This window comes from Drosophila eugracilis, unplaced genomic scaffold (genome assembly GCF_018153835.1).
Source record: "Drosophila eugracilis isolate 14026-0451.02 unplaced genomic scaffold, ASM1815383v1 contig_1765, whole genome shotgun sequence".
Classification (NCBI taxonomy): Eukaryota; Metazoa; Arthropoda; class Insecta; order Diptera; family Drosophilidae; genus Drosophila; species Drosophila eugracilis.
The window spans coordinates 5,804,762-5,825,262 of record NW_024572605.1 but is presented as its reverse complement, the minus strand read 5'-3'; the positions used below and the strand labels follow the sequence as shown (position 1 = coordinate 5,825,262).

Below are 20,501 nucleotides of genomic sequence, written 5' to 3'. Positions count from 1 at the left end.
AAAGCCGACAAAAGCGCGCTTAAAAATGTCCAAAAGCAAACCAGGTCGTCCTGCTGTCCAACTGATGGAATCTGCTTTTGGCCCGATCCCTGCGGCTCACAGAGTTTAAATATTTAGCAACAGTTTTTGGTCAAAAGTTCTTTCCTTCTTTTTTTTTCGCAAAAAGAGGAAAATTTGGGTAGAATGGCAAAAGTTATGAGACACATGATATATGCTTGATATTTCTGGACCTTTTGGGACGAGCTGTAATAACGTAATTAAGTGGCTCACTTGTTGAGAGTTTTGCAGTGACTGGGTTTCATTTTTCGGTATTAACATCAGAAGCGAAGCCAAAGCCAGCCAGTTGCAGTAATAATGAAATATCACAAACTTTCTAATGAGTTGTGGTAAATATTTGTAGTAAAAACTGAAACTTTGCCGAGCACGAAAAACAGATTACTGTTAAAATTGTTTACAATTTAAATATTCTGTGAAATTCTTATGATATATAACAATTTGGAATATATATATATGGAAAGCAAGAGAGCAACATCAGGCAAAACTAATTTAATCATCAAAAAGTAATATTTATAATTCGATTAAAATTCCATTCCAGTCATTAAAACCACATAGTGGAAACTTGAATGTATCTTAAAGTCACTTTACAACATTATTTGAGTATTAATTATTATGCTTAAAAAGCTTCAAGTTATTTTGCACTTTGATTAAAATTTAATTTTCAAATTTATTAAGATGCTTGGCTTGCGACATTTTAATTGCATATATTGATGGCCCCGAGATATGCAAATTCATTTAAACATTTGCCACTGCCTGTCACACAGATTGCATATTAAATATGCATTAACCGCAGTTCACTTTGTGCCTTTGCCTGGCTCCTTGGTAACCACCGCATATATCCGCAGGATGCCAGGATACCTCTCTCCAACCCAATGTGGCCCCAATTTGTGTGCTACACTTTTCTCCGCTCGGTAATGTGTTAAATTTTCACAGTTGAATTTGTGTCTGTGTGCTGAGTAAATTTGAATTTGATTGAAAAGCGTGTGACAGCTCTTCGATCCTTTTACCTGATGGAGTTGGGAGGTTGGCTGGCGTTGGCGTTGAGGTTACCTTTCCGTTTTGCCTTCTCCTGAAAAACTCAGACCACATTCCCACCCACATTTGTCGAAGTTTAGATAACGTTGCGCATCATTTGGCGCCCAGGCTTGACTGCTTACTTTGCCACGATGTGGTGCGCCTTTGCTTGTCAAATGGTTTTGTATAGATTTCCCGACCAAGCCTCCTCCCATTTCCACGGAATCTCCTTACACCCAACAACCACGTTTTTCCATGCCTTATTCTTTTTTTTCCCTGTGCACATCTATATGGCATGGGTTTTTGTGACAGCTTGTTAGACGTATCCTGGCAGTTGCAGGAAAAAGCGGAACAGCAATGGCTCGAACTGAATGGAGCATTGTGTCCTGACGGCGATGAATGTAAGCGATTTATTTTATGATTTATTGCGTATACTTATTGTGTATGCTGTCCAAGGATTTACTATACATATAACCACACATTTATCTGCCCGCTCTCTCATTGTTAACACTTGCAAATCGCCCGGGGCTTTGCAGATTTCACCATTTCCGGGCCAAAAGGAAAACGAGAGGCGTTTAAAAATTTCAATTCAATCAAGTGTCAAATTAGTGCGTATTCTTAATTTAAGCAGCCATTCCATGTCAAGTCCTTCTTTTGTTCTTTTTATGTGTTTTTTTTTTTTACAAATTCTTCCTGCTCCTCTGTTCATAAATAAAACATGCGGCTGCCACTCAATTAGGGCGTAAGTCCGTATCCCGGGTCCGGGGTCCAGAATTCAGAATCCCAGTCCAAATGCCAAGCCCAAGACTTACAAATCAAAAAATGTATAAAACATGCAATTTGTTTGCCAAAAGTCATGCGTAAAGTGGTCCCTTTTCAGCCCCTTTTTTTTTTTTTTGGTTGTGCTGAGAACTCAGGACTTAGTCCTTCCACTTCAAAATGAAACTGTTGCTGTTGCTGTTAGCCTTAGTGTTAGTGTTATTGTTACCTAAGCTTTGTGCAAAACTTGGCAAATTAAGTGCCAAAAGTTGCTTGTCTAGACAAAAAGTGAAACCGATGCAAAGTTAGCAGCATTTTGTCTTGCTTTGACTCACTCAACCTGGGTGTGATGTTATTTCGATATGGTATCCATCACAACCTCCTTGAGTGAGCGATAGCAGGACAGAGTATCCACGAAACTAACTTGGAAATTAGAAAAATATTAATTAAATTGTATTAGTAAATAGTAAATTAATACATTTTTTAAGAAAATCAAGCAACTTGGAACTTAAACCAATCAATAAACTAAATCTAAACGAAAATACTCATCAACATGACTGAAATATTTCATATTTAGATGGAGAAAACCCAATGGTTGTTTAGGCTTATTTGTTTTCTCAGCAATTTATATTTAGTTAAAATAATTGAAACAAATTTTGCAGAAAAACAAACGTCTTGGGCTTTAAACTAATTCCAAAAATAAGCAAACAATCATGAAATTCCAAGGCCGCTGGCAGAATTCAGCAGCATGTCAATTTAATAATGCTTAATGGCAAGAATCATTTTGGGCAATAAATTCATAAGTGCATATGGCATACGCAGGAGGAAAAGGAATTGCCATTTGATATCGTCAACCTCCGGAACTTGGAGGCTCCTTCTTTGCGTCCTGCCACACCATTCCTGGATTTCCTTCCCCGGGGGCAAATGGGGGCATGAGAGGTATGAATGGCATGGCATATTCCGGGGCAGCTTCTTGTGGCAAATATTTACCTTTTGGGGCCTTTGGCATCCCGCATGTGTCGGTCGCCTGTCTGGTTGTGTGCTCTCTATGAGAAAATAACATTTGCAATTTTAAGCACTTGAGACTTGTCACTGGGAAGTGCCTTGGATATCTCTATACGACTATATACCATCCTGTCAATTTCTCTCCGGCTAATGGCAAATTCCCATTTATTACACTCTCATGTACATTTCTTCTTTTTTCTTCTCGTTATTACTCTTGTGGCTAAATTGCGATTATTTATTAATTAAATTTGTTATGACAACACAAGATGCAAAGTCATTTGTGTTTCCCTTCGCTGCGTGTGGCTTTTTGTGGTTTATGGTTTAAAGCCGATGGAAACCACGTAAAACCCAACCGGACAGTCTATCCGGGCTATTATTTCAAGACTTAGCCGGTGGGTTGTCCTGCTTTTAAGCTATTTTATTGAGTTTTCCACTCCCACTACCCCGTTTGTCAAACCCTTTTTCGGCCCAAACAGACACACGCATAACAAAGGCTTAAATTTTTAATGCAGAGCAGACGGTTAAGCATAATTATGTTTGTCGATGGGTCGGCGGAGTTGAATTTTTCGACCCCGCGCAGGTGCACACAAGTAAAATGATATACCCCCGGAATTTTAAGCTGTCTTAAAGACCTCAGAGAAAGATACTTCGCTGGCTTTAAATTAACCCCGATTCAGTGGAGGGTACTTTGGCCATAATATCCAAAGTAAACCAACTTGAGCTCGACACTTTATGAGACATGTTCCTGCCACTTTGCACTTTTAGGGGAAACTCTAGCCGCCAGCACTTTTCCCTCTCATGTCGAAGTGCGTCCAGCTGGGCAACAGCAACAACAAGAGTTATGTAATTGACTCGAAATATCCTTAAAACATTTGAAATTTTAAGCACGAGCAAAGTTTTCCGCGCGACGACAAGGAAAAATTGCCAAAAATGGAAGATTTCTTATTTTCCAAGCGTTTTAATTTGTGCGAAATTAAGCAAAAAATAAACTCATTTTGCCAGCTAGCTGCTGCAGCAGCAGTAGCAGCACAAACATGGTGAAACTTTTTCGATAGCTGTCTGACAACAAAGCGAAAATCTAAAAAAAAAAAAAAAAGAGAATATTATATATATATAAAAAAGCTGGAAAAACTTTCAGAGGAAGTTGATGGCAGGAAAACTCAAGTAAAATGTGCACGAAATTGTCTCTGCGCGGAAGAAAAATCTATGCGATTGAGAAGAAATTGCAAAATTCAATGCCCGCAGTCGTCTGAGCCTCCGGCTTTTTCCATTACGCCATCTTCATTCCGGCTATGACTATGGGCACGACCACGACCCCTCTCCCCCCTTCGAATTTTTTGGCCATGACTTAGTGCCGACTTCATGCAAAGCTTTCACGACTGCCGACGGTGATTTAGTTGTTAGCCTGCGGACAAACATTTCATGGCTCGATGTGCTCAATTCAATCAATTGCCAACGACAGACGGCAGTCTGCCAGGATACCTCCAATCCTGTCCTGTAAGGGACACGGTGCAATTTTAATCAAAAATCGTATGTATATGGCGGCTGATATATTGCGGCTCTCGGCTTTCACTGCCTTTAGTTGTCACAGGTTGGCGTAATGGGTGACATTGCAGGAGATGAAGAAGAATACTCGGCTAAGGATTTCCACGTGGAGAAAATATCAAAGGCTTACAAACATGTTAGGTGCTTACTGTCGCTCTTCACCTAAGGTCAAATCTCTTAATTTGCATTCAAAAATATACAATCTTAAGATATAAATTATTTATTTTATATCCTTTGCTAGACAATTGAAATTAACATTGCAGCAAGGTTAGTAAGCTTTTAAGAACTTTTAAGAAATATGTTAAAGACATTTTTGGAAATTCGCTAGTAAAAATATGTTGGTTGAGTTTTCGGTTAATAGTTGGTTTAATGAGCTTTTTGAAACTCTCCTGTATAGTCGTAAATATGTAACACAATTAATCGCACTGATGTTGTTTCTTAAAGCCTTCGATGGTAGATTCATCAAAAGAAGAGGTGTTCATCGATTTTTTATAATCAATATAGGCATTATAAGCTTCAACTCTAATTGGTGCTTGCTTCTTCTTTGCTCTCATTTCATTTATCCAATTTTTTCTTAATTCGTCTGTAAAAACAATCAAATGCATTGATAGCATTGGGACAACTATTGATTTTTCCTTTGTCGCTCTTTTAAATCCGTTGATATATTCAATTTTATCTGCGATGGAAGTGGAGGAATTGATGGAATCGCCACGGTCTAAATATTTTTTTAGAAAAGCAGCTGTATCAGCATCTTCTGGATAATCCGATAAAAATTCAATCTCCTCTTTTAAACTATCTTTTAAAACATTAACATAATTTTCGAAAATTCTTGCCCTGTATTCCATCAAATCGTTTACCAATTCACAATAAATGTCTAATTTTACGGGATCACTTTTCACTACGGCCTGTAAGTTACCAAAAGTTTTCATTAAAAATGGTATTTATCTATTGGAAAACTCTTACCACAAATGCCAAGAAAACTGATATAAGAAGGAAGTGCATTTTTATAAACACAGCTTAGAACTGCGACTTACTTGACTCGTAATGCCCTTTTATAGGACTCGATAGTTTGAGTTCGTTTCACTATCAATACTTTCTATTAATACCTTAAGTAAATGACGTCAAAATAAACGTCAAGTTCTGTTATATAACGATAAAGATAAGGCAGTAATATCCAAGAAATAATTGTTTATAAACGAGGATATTGCATAAATATGGATTAGAAACATAGGAAACATAAAAGGAAAGTTTCCATTGCAGGAGCTCAACAAGGCTACTGGGCTAAGAATATCCACACGGAGAAAATATCAAAAGCTTACAAAGGCTTTAAGTTTTCGCTATTGTTCTTGACATTTGGACTGATAACTTAATGTGCATTTCTAAATACAAATTTTTTATTTTACAGTTTTTATTAAAGGAAAAAATATTTTAAAGAAAAAAAAAATTGTTTTTGGTTAAATATGTTGGTTAAGTTTTCGATTAATATTGAATAATATTGGTTAATTGAGTTGCTTGAGACACTCCTGTATAGTCGTATATTTGTAACACATTTAATCGCACTGATATTGTTTCTTAAAGCCTTCGATGGTCGATTTTTTTAAAAAAGAGCTTTTCGTCGTTTTTATATATTCAATAAGAGCATTATAAGCTTCAACTCTACTTGGTGATTCCTTACTCTTTTGTGTCATTTCTTTGATCCAATCGTATCTCAAATCGTCTGTAGACCACATATAATTCGATGCTAGGACTGGGATAACTATTGATTTTTCCTTTGCTGCTTTTTTAAAATCGTTCAGATATTTAAGTTTGTCTGCGATGGATGTTGAGGAATTGATGGAATCCCCACTGTCTAAATAATTTCGAAGAAAGGCAGCTTTATCAGCCTCTTCTGGATTATCTGTCAACAATTCGATCTCCACTTTCAAAGTTGATTTTAAGACATTCACCAAATTTTCGATAACGCTCGCTCTGTGCACCTCCAAATCGTTGGCCAATTCACAAAAAATGTCTAATTTTACTGGATCACTTTTCACTACGGCCTGAAAATTACCATAAGTTGTCATTAAAGTTGGTATTTATTTATTGGAAAACTCTTACCATAAAGGCTAGGAACACTGATATAAGAAGGAAGTGCATTTTTGTGAACATTGATTTGAACTGCGTCTTACTTGACTCGTAATGCCCTTTTATAGGACTCGATTGTTCGAGTTTGTTTCACTATTAATATTTTCTATTAATAAGTTAGGTAAATGACGTCAAATTAAACGTCAAGTTCTATAATCACTACGATAAAAAAAAGGAAAAAATTCCAGGAAAAATTTGTATTTAAATAAGGAAATTGCGTTAATATGGATTAGAAACATAAGACCTATTAAAAAGACATATTGGTTAAATATTTGGCATACGGGCCTTTGGGAATGTCACTACAGGTGATGAATAAGGATCCTGGGGTAAGGTAAAAATATCAAAGCCTTCGTACTAGTTAGGGTGTTTTTAAATATTTTTCTTTGTAGTTTCAAATATGAAATATTTTGATAGCAGATTAATGTTGACAAAGCAACTAGTTAAATTTACCCAATGAATAGATGATTAAAGAAAAAGTTTGTGGAAAATTGATAGTAAAATGAGTGCTTTGCAAGCATATATTTTATTAATTCTGTCAAAAATGTTATAAAGAGTAGTCGGATATAATATGGTAAATAAGTTTAAAGAAAATCAGTGAATGTATTATATGTAATATAAGTTTAATCGCATTGATATTCCCGCTTGAAAGCTTCGATGGCAGTTTCATTTACATCCTTTGAAGAGTTGTTAAATGATTTTCTATAATTCAGAAAAACACTAAAAGCTTCCCTTCTAATTGGATCTGAATTTCCTTTTGCTTTCATTTCATCCATCCAGTTTTCCTTTAATTCGTCTGTAGAAGTTATCATATTCAGTAAAAGATCTGGAACAATTATTGATTTTGCCTTTGCGGCAGTGTTAAATCCCTTGATATATTCCACTTTTTCCGCAATGGAAGATGAGCGATTGATTGAATCGCCACGATCCAAATAGTTTTGGAGAAAGGCAACGTAATCCGCACTTCCTGAATCATTTATTGAATCGCTGATTGCCTGTTTTAAAGTGGATTTTAAGACATTGACATAGTTTTCGTAAAGGTTCGTCTTGTAAGACTCCAAATCGTTGGCCAATTCACAATAAATGTGTTTTTTTATTGGATCACTTTTGGCTGAAGCCTGTAAATTACCGAAAATTATTATTAAAATTGATTTTTTTCCTTTATAAAATTCCTACCGCAAAGGCTAGGAAAACCGATAAGAGATGGAAAAGCATTTTTTAACTTTGCATTGAACTGCAGCTTACTTGACTTTATATGCTCTTATATAGGATTCGATAGCTATAGTTTATAATCAATGTCTATTAATATATTAGGTAAATGACGTCAATTCATTATTGTAATGATAAGTAAAAGGCAACAATTTCCAAGAAATAACTTTAGATAAATGAACATTGCGTAAATAAGCATTAAAAACATAAAACCTATTAAAAAGTTTACATTGCGTAAATATTTGATATCTTAATTCTTCATTGCACCTTTGCGAGTGTTCAATCATTCATAATTAAAGGATTTTGGGTCACGAATCGTATTCATCATGTGGAAAGGATTCGGTGGCAAAACACACCCGACTATTGGCCACCAAGAGCGTTGCAAGGACTGTTTGCCAAAGAGCAAAGGACTCGCAGGCAACGCAGCCAAATGATTTCCCTTTTTGTTATTCACTGGCCATAGAGAGTGGGCTCCATCCATTTGGCTAATTGTTCAGTTTGTTTTACGTGTAAGGCTACAAATTGGCCGAAGCACACGTTTCCCCCAGACAGCCAGGTAGTCAGTCGGTGCTCGAAACTTGAAACCCGAATGCACGTTCCGCTTTCCCTTACTCACTCCGCCGAAAACACCCGGAAAAGCACCCGGAAAACGTCATGCCGCCTGTCGGGTTCATAATAATTTAAATGCTGGGCACACAGAGTGACATGGCAAAGACAAACAGAGGTCAAGCTGCGTCAGTGGTGCTGTTGCAGTTGGAGCAACTGAAAATGGCTACGTGACCGGATGCACTGCAGCGGTTTGCATTTAAATCCAAAGGCGGTAGCAACAGAATTAGCACGACAAAGGGTCGCCCCAGTCTCAGTCAGAGTCGGAGTGTCCTAACAACCAAAGGATTAGACAGACGGACAGAGAGTAAACCGGGGAAAAGGACGGCTTGAGTTAATTTACCCTGGCAAGCAACAAGCTCTGCGCAAATAGCAAACGACAAACGGTTCTCTAGTCCAGTTCTACAACCATAGCTGTAGCCATAGCCATAGCCATTCCCATTCCAAATCCGAATCCAAAAGGCTTGGGCCTTTCAGATCAACAGCCGAGCAAACAAATGGCGTTGCAATTGAGCACGTTTTTGTCAAGCGATGGAAATGAACTGCGACACACGGTGATTCAGTTTGGCCAACGGCAAGAGTCCAATTCAAAGTCGGAGTCAGAGTTCGGGTTTAAGTTTTAGCCTGTCCAAAGTCTTTGCCCCGGTCTATGTGGCAGGTCAGGTCAAGTGGCATGCGGCATGCGTTGACAGTACGTGCGCCCAAAGATGTTTTCACAGGATGTGTGTGCGGCACTAAGTAAGCAAATTGCTGGGGGTTGAGTGGCAGCTAAACTGTGCTGACTCTTTGGGCTTCCAGTTCCAATAGACAATCAAGAAGTATTATAGACACTTTTTAAAGTAAAGTTTCTAATATTGAAAAGTCTGCCTAATAGATGTCTAATATTAATATTGAGAAACCAGTTTAAATAACTTACCACATCGGTAACTACCTTTGTTTATTAGCTGAGACATTTTTGTGCTTCCCTTTCTTTTACCAATATCAAAAAGCCATATTTGAGGCCAAGCAATCTGCATGTCCCTCGGCTTAATGGCTCGAAAAAATGTAATTGGAAACGGAGCACAGGGACAACAGGGCTGTCCCTTTTAAGTGGAGCGATCACTCTGGCTGCAAGTGGCTAAATGCCTCAATGCATATTGAAGAACAACACGCACCTAGAAAATCCTGGCCAAAAGATGATGGCAAAAAGCCAACCCAAGGGGAGATTGACAAAAAAAAGGCAAGGAAATTGGAGAAGAGAGAAAGGGAGATAGAGAGAGAATAGCAAACAAGGACCTGGGTGAACCGCAAAAAAGGATCAACTTTCGGCCCTGTATTTTTTCTACGTTAGTTTAACAACAGCAGAGGGGTCCGGCATAAAAGAAACATAACTAATTTGCATAAAATGCGGAAACACGGCATCAGCACACAGATATCTCAGTTTTTGGCCGGAACGAGGAACGGAGTTTTCCCAACTTTGTTGACGGAAATCGGGCAAAGTCGCCAGTGGTGAGTTGCCCTCAAAAAGCCAAACCCCGCTGCGGTTTCGACCCTGAGAACTCAGGTACTCTGTGTGTGTGTGTGTGTGTGTTTGCCAAACTTTGGCCAGAATTTACAAAATACTAAACTAAGTGAAAACCACCAAAGTCCAGGCCTGCCCATGTCTTTAAGTGAGCGAAACTTTTAGCATGACAAAGTGAAAGTGGAGTGTATGGATGTGTGGGTGGTTGAATGTTGCCACTGGCCACCATATTAGCGGTTTGCAAAATACTCCAAGATAAGACATAAGACACAGGGCCTACAATGTATCTACAGTAAAAAAGAAAGTCCTAGAATTAACTGGAAATTCAAGAGTCATTGAGATAGATCTATGTATATTTAGCATATCATTATGTAAGATAATAAAAATAATATCCAAAAATATTGTTATATTAAATACTCATACATTTTCCTTACTGTGTATCCGAAACTTTCTCGGGTGTTTCGTATTATGCAAAAGAGTGAAACCTTACAAAGTTGAATATCTTAGCATGCTGATATCATTTTTCCCTGCCTCTTCCATTGCAGCTTGGTCAACCGGACTATGCCTGATGCCACGAATGTCCGAAGGATGGTGAGCCGTGCACTGAGCGTTTGGGAGAACAACTCAAAGCTAACATTCCGCGAGGTATCCAGTGAACAGGCCGACATACAGATACTCTTTGCCCGGTGAGTACTCAAAATTCTAGGGGGAATTTGGGTTTTATATGGATGCACATGAGCATTGATGGTAGATGGGGAGAGATCATAAAAAAGCGAGTCTTTAGTGCCATAAACAAAGGCACATAAAATTGCACTTAAAACCAGGCGAACGATAAATAAGCCAAGTATTAAATCCATGAAACGACCTCGATGATGAAATGCCACCGATGACAAAGTCGATGGGCATGCAAGGAGCTCTGGATCTGGATTCTGGATGGTTTGAATCAAAGAGTTTATGTGGCAGTTGCTTGTTGTTAGATAAGCTGTGAATATGATTTCCCCCTTAACCGTGCTCGTAATTCCTCAGAAACACCAGTCTAATCCGGGACATCCACTTTGAATCTCTCTTTCGCAGACTCGGGCATGGCGATGGCTATAAATTCGATGGACCTGGTCAGGTGCTGGCTCACGCCTTCTATCCCGGCGATGGGCGTGGCGGTGATGCTCATTTCGATGCGGACGAGACCTGGAACTTTGGCGAACAAACCGACGATGACCAAGGTGGGTGCAGTTCATCAAATCCGCTGGCCATGCCACATAATTGCGTTCCACTTTTGACGTAAATTAATTGCATTAGTTTGAAATAGTGTTTTGGCAGTGCAGTCTGGTCTGTGGCTTTTTGGTTTTACACTTAGAGAAATTGGGATATACTAAAATCTTTGATGATCTTGAATTCTTATAGGTTATTAAATTGGCACATAATTTTTTTAAATCTCAAGCCCTTGATGTTTATTGATATCCTGATTGGTATAACTCACCAATATTGTTATTTTTTTTGGTTGTTATCTTAATGATACCCCATATTTTTCCAAGTGCAAGTCGTGATAAACCTAAACCACACGCGGGTAAAATCAATAAATGCTGCATACTTTGCGGCTGAGAATGGTTAGGGATGAAGATGGCCAATCTTTGAGGCCAGGAGAATATAGACTGGCGACGCATTGCCTGCAGCCAGCCGCTTGCGTTTTGTAATTTAGCACAATAAATCGTCAGGCCAGACCTCGTAAACCCCTGGTAAAGAAAACCCCGCAGAAACCGAATTCCGCTTCGGCATTTTTAATGGTTTTTAATGCCAATAAAAAATTGTCAGCATGACGCGTGACGTTGGCAGCCATTTTAAAATGTTGCAAGCGTCGCCATTTTTATGCCACTTACAAAGTCGTCAAGGCGACGAACCCATCTTAACCCCCCTTCCTGTCCCTTTTGTCCAGCCATTAACCAGTCAGCGTATTTATGTTGCATTCCGTGTCCTGTCGTTGCAGGAACCAATTTTCTGAACGTGGCCCTGCACGAACTGGGTCATTCTCTGGGTCTGGGCCACTCCTCGGACCAGAAAGCGGTCATGTTTCCTTGGTACCAGAACAACGAGGTAGACGGAAAGCTACCTGACGACGATCGTAATGGAATTCAGGAGTTATACGGATCGAAACAGAAGATCTGGGGGCCCCTCAGACCACCTACTACACCAACTACCACCACTACGACAATGCGGCCGTTAACCTATCGTCCCGTCTACACACACAAATATAATACCAATAGGGAACGCAATGATCAGGAGGAGCGTTCGAGAGAGTGGGAACGACAGTGGCAGGAAAGAGAGAAGCAAGATCGAGAACGGCAGGAACGAGAGCGGCAGGAACAGGAGCGGCAGCAACAGGAGCGACAGGAACGGAAGCGACTGGAATGGGAGCGACAGGAACGGGAGCGCCAGGAACAGGAGCGCCAAAAACGTATACGTGAGAACTGGGAGCGTAATAGGAATAAGGAACCAGTTACCCCACCAACGAGAACCACACTGAGGCCCACTAACCGGCAATATACCTCTGGGGTACACCGACAGAACCACCACCACAACAAGCCGCAAAAAAACAAACCAGACAACTGTATGACCTACTACGACGCCATATCAATGATTCGAGGCGAACTTTTCATCTTCCGAGGACCAGTAAGATCTTTTAATAGAAAAAAGCTATCGCTATAACCAAATTAACTTTTGAAATCTTCATTCGTAGTATCTCTGGCGCATTGGGAAAAATGGTCTGTATCCAGGTTATCCCACAGAGACTAGAAGGCATTGGTCCGCTCTACCCGAGAATCTCACAAAAGTGGATGCTGTATATGAAAACAAACAGCGTCAGATTGTGTTCTTTATCGGTGAGTTCAACTTATTAACTAATTAGAATTCAAATTAAATTATGTTTTACATCCGCATAGGTCAAAGATATTATGTGTTCAACTCGGTTAATCTAGCTCCTGGCTTCCCGAAACCGCTCGCCAGTCTGGGTTTGCCGCCCTCTTTAACCCACATCGACGCATCCTTCGTGTGGGGTCACAACAATCGAACCTACTTGACAAGCGGCACTCTATACTGGCGTATCGATGATTACACTGGTCAGGTGGAACTGGATTATCCGCGGGACATGAGCATCTGGTCAGGAGTTGGATACAACATCGACGCGGCCTTCCAGTATTTAGATGGAAAGACGTACTTCTTCAAGAATCTCGGTTACTGGGAATTCAACGATGACCGTATGAAGGTGGCCCATGCCAAAGCCAAAAAGTCATCTCGAAAATGGATGCAATGTTCTATGAGTGTCAATGAGGTGGACGACGATCAGAGATGGACGGCGTCCTTGGTTTCTGGGGAAAACGAAAGTAGCGAGGAAACGGGGACAAGTAGCGCCAGGGAACATAGGATCAGCCTGTTCTTGCTCTCGATTCTCCTGTTCGCCATCTGGCGGAGTTAAGATTGAAACCAGGACTTAGGCTAAGCAATCTGTAGCACTAAAGTTATCCTCGTATATTTCATTAAGAAAAATTTAAAGTTATATACAGATCTGTTATGGTTTATTATCCCAAAAAAACATTAGTATTAATCGAATTGGGTACTTTAATTTGATTTTAAAACAATTTAAATTACTTACACAGAAAAATTGCATTCAAACTTAAGCTCTTGCTTTATACTATATAATCTGAGACGACCTAGGACCTATATAGAAAAGCGTAACTGTGTGACAGTCTGGCGCTGAAATGCCTCCAAAGACGACACCAAGCGGCCTTTCCTTAGATATAGAACAAATAAATCAACATTCATGTGAGAGTCGCATATAGATGAAAAATCTACGACTTACCACTGCCCGATTTATTCATGGACACTTGCCAATTGTGCACACTGGCGCCATCTATTGGCAAAATAGCACAGCTGTTTTACCAGATCTATATACCGTAAATATAAGATAAATTCACAATATGATTGATACCATAACTATAATATACTTAAGAATGAAAGAGTTTTATTAAGTAACTACAGAAAGCGACGAAATTTCAATGTTGGATTTCGAAACCACAACTGCCTTATAAATAAGAATAGTATTGCTTTTTATTGATGAACGTCTGATCCGCTTTTCTTGTTTTGATAAACCTTTATAATTATTTATATATAAATGTGATATTATCATAAATTCTGAGCGATTGTACACGAAAGATAATCTGAGCATAAACGAAAAACTTTATATTTTGATTAGTTTTTAGTTTAATTTACATAAGATACTTAAGCTACAGCTTATCTTTTTATACACATATTTACGAAAGGAAACTAAATAAATAAATATAACAATTCGTCACAAAATTAAATTGGGTTTTTAACGATGTATCATCATAACTTCAAATATATTATACAGAATGGAGGTATTTTCCAATTTTTGCCCACTCAAATTCAATGACCCTGATATCCATAAATTTGACATAACCATGATGACGGAGCCAAAAATGAAACCGAAATATTATCGTATACGTATTATCGTATCACAGGAATAAACAAATGTATCATACGCGATAAAATCGTTATCTTCATATAGACAACTCTGAAGGAAATCTGAAAAGTTAGTGTTCTGATAACAATGCCGGGTACCAGGTGAAATTGTTGAAGGCTCTTCAGTAAATCGAATATGTGTAAATATGAATCGAGCATGTCCATCGAAATGGAAACTTCCTGTCGGCTCATCTTTGAGCCAGTGTTATCTGGAGCATTGTAGATCCCCACCGATCGTAAGGGTATTGTAATGATTACATCGCTGCTAATGGCCTCCGATGACATTATCTTATCACCCGGCATTAGCTGCCGTTTGACACAAGGTGCTAATTTAGTGTAACAGTCACCACCAGCTGTAATGGTTTTAATGTGCAAGATCTCTCGCTCGGTTCTGCCTGAATATCGTTTCCATTGCTCTACTGTCATTAGGTTATGCGTCACTTCGCCTCACAGCCGTGACGTCCACAATCGTTCCACCGTCCACCATGTAGTCCCGTCCCCAGAACCATACCCAAAAACGGCGATTCCACGGCGACTCGGTGACAGTCGCGCGCCCACAGTCAAACCCAGCGGTTCAACACTCAATTTTCGCGAGAAGGCGGTACATATCACGTATAATATATATAAACGTATATAATATATACATTCATATGCATATATGTATATAGAACAGCTAATATTAAATTAAAGACAATTGTGAGTAGAGGTCGCGACAACGAAAAGCTAGACCCGGTACGGTTGCTTTGATCCCCAGTGCAAGACAAGCTGATATCTGGGTTTATGAGCACTTGAAAACTGATTGGTGATCCCGGCCGATAAGCGATATCTTACGTTACAGTCTCGGCGGTGTGTTCTTGACTTCAGATAGGTGCATGAGCTCCCATGCTAATTACTTTTTAATATATACGGCAGCTGATAATCGAGATAATTTAAAGTTAACCTAAAGTTTGACACCTTCCAAAGATAAGGTACATTTATGAGATCTCTTATCCCTGTTTGTTATACAATATTTAGGACTGTTATTACAATGGTACTCCACAAATATTTTGATTCCTGCCTAAGCAGTTAATCCATTAATTAGACAGAGCTAGCAAGGTGATTCCATTTGATGAGAAATCTTTAAATTGTTGCTATAAATTCTTGCTTATAGATTCTTGACTAACTTTCCAATTATTCATGATTCATGATTATTACCAACTGGAAATCCAACAGAGATTTAGATCACTACCTAAGTGGCCGCGTTCTTAATCTAATCAAAAACAAGTCCCGAAACCATGTCAAACTTTAGTGACGAAGAATTGGTGGCCATATGGTGTGAGTACTATCTAATCGAACCACCAGAGACACCCGTAACTGTCATAACTAGGCGGAAATTGGGGCCAAAAGCAACCGGTTGACTAATCGCACCTGGAAAAATTTCAATAAATCAAACCTATGCTTTGTATTGAACAGGTAGTGATAAGGAGAGCCTAGCCGAAAGTAACAATGTCGGACACCCATTCGAATTCCTTACGCAGCCTGAGTCCAGAGTTGGCCAAAAAGGCGCATGATGAGCTGGGAGAGGTTCCGGAGCGGATCGATGAAGATATCGAAACTTTGCGAACTTGGATCTCCAAGCAGCCGCATCTGAAGGCTCGTCAAGATGCTCAGTTCCTGGTGGCCTTTCTGCGAGGCTGCAAATACAGTTTAGAGAAAACCAAACTGAAATTGGACAACTTCTATGCCATGAGGGGAGCAGTACCAGAGCTCTACAAGAATCGCATTGTAGGCGAGAAGCAGCTGAGCATTTTAGAAACTGGGTGAGCTCAAGAACTGATAGTAACATGAACAACCAATAATAGTTTATTTAATAATATAGTTGCCTTCTCCGATTGCCACAACCATTGAAGGCAGATGGTCCTCGCATCCACATCTCCCGCTACGGTCAATATGACTCCAAAAAGTACTCCATTGCCGAGGTCATCCAGGTGAATACGATGATTGGTGAGATTCAGATACGTGAGGACGACAATGCCATGATATCTGGCTTTGTGGAGATCATCGATATGAAGGGTGTTGGGGCGGGACATATATTCCAGTTTGATGCTGTGCTGGTAAAGAAACTGGCCGTTCTGGGTGACAAGGCTTATCCCTACAGGCCCAAGGGCTTTCACTTTGTCAATGCACCCTCCAGTGCCGAAAAGTTCATGTCAATTGCCAAGAGTCTAATGAGTGAGAAGATACGAAAGCGGGTGAGTTTCTTAAATTGAGCAATAAATTGGAAGATATAATATCAATTTTCCTCTATAGTTCCACATACACTCTAAACTGGAAACCCTCTATAACTATGTGCCCAAGGAGTGCCTGCCCGCTGAGTATGGTGGCAGCAATGGAACCGTACAAGATGTGGTCAGTACATGGAGGACAAAGCTCTTGGCCTACAAACCTTTCTTCGAGGAGGAGGTTTCCTATGGCACAAATGAAAAGCTGAGACGAGGAACACCCGTCAGTGCTGAATCGCTGTTCGGAATTGAAGGATCCTTTAGAAAACTCGATATCGACTAATGTAGACACTTCACATAGCAAATAGTAATCTTTAATCATTAACTTTGTACAAATGCAGAAAAATCGGAACTAAAAAACTAAAAACATGAATAACTGGCAGTTGATATTAAATCTCAAAATGTGTCGGGCGGAAAGTTGTGGAATTTTCACAACTTGGCAACAATTGGATGCTTTGCTTTTTGGTTAATAAAAGTCAGTGACTCGTCATGATAGGGATTAGTGGCTTTCCTGACACGTTCCAGCCATTTGGCCACCTTCGGAAACTTGTTCTCATCCACTTTGTATTTGCACAGCCCTAAAAATTAATAATACTTATTAAATTCCTTGAAGACTATCCATTTCACTTGAACTTACTGAGTTGATTGATTTCGGAAGAACCAAGGATATCTGCCATCGTTAGACTCTGCCCGACCAGAAAGTCCTTTTCCAGCCACAAACGCTCCAGAAGCCCTAAATTTGTTTCCACTCCCTCAACCAGCTTTTGTATTTGACCCGGATTGGGCTTGGGTGTTATACCATTCATGGGAAATAGCCAAGCATCTCGAAAGTACAAGGTACACGCAAGTCTTATATTCAGGTGTTGCCACTCAAGGAACTCATCCACTCGAGCACGGGCCTCCAATGTTTTTGGGTAGAGCTTTTCATCGAACTGACCTTTGTCGGCGAGATAACTACAGGGGACAATGTACGACCTACATATGAGAAGTAAGCCAAAAAAGAGGATCCCTTACCGAATAATGGCAATAGTTTCGGACAAATGGAAGTCACCATCCACTATGGCGGGAACCTTCTGAAAACGATTGATCTTCTTGTACTCCTCGGTCAATTGCTCAACTAAAAATAATAAATAAATAAATAAAATAAGCCGGCGAAGCATAAATGAATTACTTTTACTCACATTTACGGAGGGCAACAGGGCAATATTCAATCGGGCTCTTGCCGAATTTTAAGCCCAGCCAGAGGCCACGGGCAATCGGGGACAATAAATCGAAATAGAATCTAATTGGCTTGGACATGGCGGTCAATTGCTCAGGTTCTTGAAGCCAATCTGATGGACAGCCGGCTATTATATGTAGAAATCCCACCAGCTGGCAAAAGAGAAAACAAACAAAGCTCCAGTCCAAAGATCAACAGCGCCAACTTGCAGCACTGGTTGGGTTATTATGGTTGTCCCGCTCTAGGGGGCAAATTCAAAGAGTGGTCTTCAGAGTTGGGAACTCCGAATATATTGTATTACTTCATAGTGAGAAGATAACCAAGCTAACACAGCTCAGGATGATACTTCTTTAATACTAATCATCATTAATAACATTCTTACTTTTATATTTAAAAAGTCTTTAATTGATTTAACATTTAGAGGTTGCCAAAGTATAATTAAAAACAAGAGGGAACGCTATAGTCGGGTGCCGCGACTATAAGATACCCGTTACTGTTTTACACAATTTTAAAATATTATTTTGCTAGTGGAAATTCACAATGCGCCACCTATTGTTAGAGGAAGTATGTTGAGTATGCTTATAGTGACGTCACTGCCCATGTGAGGGCTTATAACTTAATTTCTTTATAAACAGCGAAATAATGTTCCGATTTGAAAACTCTTTTGTAAATCGATAGATATTAACAGAAATAAGTTACACAAGGTCGAACGAAGGCATTCATAATAATATTATAGACGCCACAGTTTTCCGCGGTTTGTGGGCGTTAGAGTGGGCGTGGCTCGGTGCAACTTCGTGGCAAGTTGCAGATGCATCTTCTTAATAGGTGCTCCTAAGCAAAATTGTGTAGATCTTATAGTTTTTGAGATTTTTGCATTTTTGGTTCTTCGCGTTTTGTGTGCGTTAGAGTGGGCGTGGCTTGATCGGAAAAGAACAATTCGCATTGGGAGCATCATAAAAACCTACATGCTTAATCTGAACTTTCTATTTCTTATAGTTACCGAGATATCAGCTTTTCTAGAAAATCCGAAAACCGTCTGTTGAGCCTTGTGGGCGTATGGGTGAGTGTGGCCGGATAGTAGGTCCACTATAAGATGCGTTGCCATCTAAAGATTATACTTTCTGAAATTCAACTTTCTAGCTGCAATAGTTCCTGAGATTTCAGCAATTTTAGTTTTTTGCGATTTGTGGGCGTTAGAGTGGGCGTGGCAGGATGCTGTAATAAACTTGCGCTGTCCCGGGACCTCAAGAATCTTCATGCTTAATCTCAACGTTGTATCTGCTATAGTTCCTGAGATCTCAGCGTTCATACGGACGGACGGACGGACGGACGGACGGACGGACGGACGGACGGACGGACGGACGGACGGACGGACGGACGGACAGACGGACATGGCTCAATCGACTTCGCTATTGATCCTGATCAAGAATATATATACTTTATAGGGTCGCAAAAGCTTCCTTCTATCTGTTACATACTTTTCAACGAATCTAGTATACCCTTTTACTCTACGAGTAACGGGTATAACAATAAACATGAAAGAAGGCACAATGGTTACAGTGATGTCTTAAAAGAATAATAAATGCAAATAACACGATGATTGATTAAAATTTGAAATATTTATATTTTGGCACTGGCAGTCTGTTTGGAGGTCTTGTATAGAAAACTATGGGCCTCATCATGATAAGGATTGGTGGCATCTCGAACCCGCTCCAGCCACTTGGCTACCTTGGGAAATTGCTTCTCATTTACATTGTACTGGCACAGCTCTAAAGTAGTTCGAGTTTAGTATCAAAACTTATGTCTTAAGATCTTTTAGGGAGACTTACTCATTTGATTGATTTCGGAAGCTCCAAAGATATCCGCCACGGTGAGTTTGTCTCCAACTAGAAAGTCCTTCTCCAACCAGATACGTTCAATAAGGCCTAAATTTCCCTCCACATCCTTAATAAGCTTCTTAACAGCCTCGGGTTTTGGAGCCGGAGCAAGTCCCTTTGCCGGTAATAGCCAAACCTGGCGGAAGAACAGGGAGCAGACCATGCGAACATTAAAGTGCTGCCATTCCAGGAACTCATCCACTCGGGCTCGACCCTCCAGCGACTTGGGATACAGCTGCTCGCTGAAGACACCTTTGTCCGCAAGATAACTAAAATATTGGAGGTAATTTGAACTAATTACTTATAGATTTGATGGATATCTTACCGAACTATAGAGACACTTTCACCTAGCTGAAATTTACCGTCCACGATGGCCGGAACCTTCTGGAATCGATTGATGTTCCGGTACTCATCGGTCAATTGCTCCTCTGGAATAAAGATATCAAAGGCATTATATCAGCCGGCTTTATGAGTACCTTGTTGTTTATACTTACGTTTTCGCAGGGCCACTGGGCAATCTTCAAAAGGGGTCTTGCTCAATTTCATTCCAATCCAAATAGCGCGAGATGGCTGGGACAGAAAATCATAATAATACTTAATTGCCTTTGACATTTTGACAAATTAATTTTAAATTTTTACTAGAACAATAAGGTAAACACAGCCCAGATGGAATGTCAAAAGTCTGGGGAGAAAAAGCTTTATGTCGTTCAAAGTCCAATTTTGTCGGTTTTCAACACTATAAAATATAATATATAGTCATCTCACTCTATCGAAAATTCAAATTGAGCGGGTAAAAA

At 39.7% G+C, this 20,501-nt stretch overlaps 4 protein-coding genes across 6 annotated transcripts in view; 2 read left to right on the top strand and 2 right to left on the bottom strand.

Moving 5' to 3' along the window:
* Window positions 1-14,155, top strand: part of LOC108104792 (matrix metalloproteinase-2) — a 75,402-nt gene extending 61,247 nt beyond the window's left edge. For both annotated transcript variants that reach the window (XM_017211055.2, XM_017211056.2), the window contains 5 exons: window positions 10,363-10,503; window positions 10,892-11,037; window positions 11,799-12,481; window positions 12,549-12,690; window positions 12,751-14,155. In XM_017211055.2, coding sequence (XP_017066544.1) covers window positions 10,363-10,503; window positions 10,892-11,037; window positions 11,799-12,481; window positions 12,549-12,690; window positions 12,751-13,283 — 1,645 coding nt within the window. In that variant the 3' untranslated portion in view covers window positions 13,284-14,155. The remainder of the gene's footprint in view (window positions 1-10,362; window positions 10,504-10,891; window positions 11,038-11,798; window positions 12,482-12,548; window positions 12,691-12,750) is intronic.
* Window positions 14,156-14,866: 711 nt separating this feature from the next.
* On the top strand, window positions 14,867-16,981 carry LOC108104868 (retinol-binding protein pinta). Of its 2 annotated transcripts, none has more exons than XM_017211193.1 (4): window positions 14,867-14,948; window positions 15,800-16,146; window positions 16,206-16,578; window positions 16,637-16,981. In XM_017211193.1, exons 2-4 carry the CDS (start codon window positions 15,833-15,835, stop codon window positions 16,889-16,891), a joined length of 942 nt encoding a protein of 313 aa, XP_017066682.1. In that variant the 5' UTR covers window positions 14,867-14,948; window positions 15,800-15,832; the 3' UTR covers window positions 16,892-16,981. The 2 variants fall into 2 exon arrangements, with proteins under 2 accessions (XP_017066682.1, XP_017066681.1); XM_017211192.2 differs by having other exon boundaries at window positions 14,878-15,043.
* LOC108104869 (glutathione S-transferase theta-1) lies at window positions 16,907-18,016 on the bottom strand. The gene is made up of 4 exons (XM_017211195.2): window positions 17,790-18,016; window positions 17,623-17,725; window positions 17,246-17,562; window positions 16,907-17,186 (listed from the first exon to the last, which is right to left on the bottom strand). The coding sequence occupies exons 1-4, from the start codon at window positions 17,905-17,907 to the stop codon at window positions 17,038-17,040; spliced, it is 687 nt and encodes a 228-aa protein (XP_017066684.1). The 5' UTR covers window positions 17,908-18,016; the 3' UTR covers window positions 16,907-17,037.
* A 1,415-nt stretch (window positions 18,017-19,431) lies between these two features.
* On the bottom strand, window positions 19,432-20,391 carry LOC108104766 (glutathione S-transferase theta-1). Its single transcript, XM_017211002.1, has 4 exons — window positions 20,199-20,391; window positions 20,030-20,132; window positions 19,657-19,973; window positions 19,432-19,596 (listed from the first exon to the last, which is right to left on the bottom strand). The coding sequence occupies exons 1-4, from the start codon at window positions 20,314-20,316 to the stop codon at window positions 19,448-19,450; spliced, it is 687 nt and encodes a 228-aa protein (XP_017066491.1). The 5' UTR covers window positions 20,317-20,391; the 3' UTR covers window positions 19,432-19,447.
* Between the last annotated feature and the right edge of the window lie 110 nt (window positions 20,392-20,501).

Excerpts from the sequence above, each read along its gene's own strand:
- LOC108104868 (XM_017211193.1), top strand. The coding sequence starts at position 15,833 with ATGTCGGACACCCATTCGAATTCCTTACGCAGCCTGAGTCCAGAGTTG. Across the intron at positions 16,147-16,205 it reads CTGAGCATTTTAGAAACTGG|TTGCCTTCTCCGATTGCCAC; the intron begins GTGAGCTCAAGA and ends TTAATAATATAG. Across the intron at positions 16,579-16,636 it reads GTGAGAAGATACGAAAGCGG|TTCCACATACACTCTAAACT; the intron begins GTGAGTTTCTTA and ends TTTCCTCTATAG.
- LOC108104766 (XM_017211002.1), bottom strand. The coding sequence starts at position 20,316 with ATGTCAAAGGCAATTAAGTATTATTATGATTTTCTGTCCCAGCCATCT. Across the intron at positions 19,974-20,029 it reads GAAAGTGTCTCTATAGTTCG|TTATCTTGCGGACAAAGGTG; the intron begins GTAAGATATCCA and ends CCAATATTTTAG. Across the intron at positions 19,597-19,656 it reads TTCCGAAATCAATCAAATGA|AGCTGTGCCAGTACAATGTA; the intron begins GTAAGTCTCCCT and ends GAACTACTTTAG.
- LOC108104869 (XM_017211195.2), bottom strand. The coding sequence starts at position 17,907 with ATGTCCAAGCCAATTAGATTCTATTTCGATTTATTGTCCCCGATTGCC. Across the intron at positions 17,726-17,789 it reads CCCTGTTGCCCTCCGTAAAT|TTGAGCAATTGACCGAGGAG; the intron begins GTGAGTAAAAGT and ends TATTATTTTTAG. Across the intron at positions 17,187-17,245 it reads TTCCGAAATCAATCAACTCA|GGCTGTGCAAATACAAAGTG; the intron begins GTAAGTTCAAGT and ends ATTAATTTTTAG.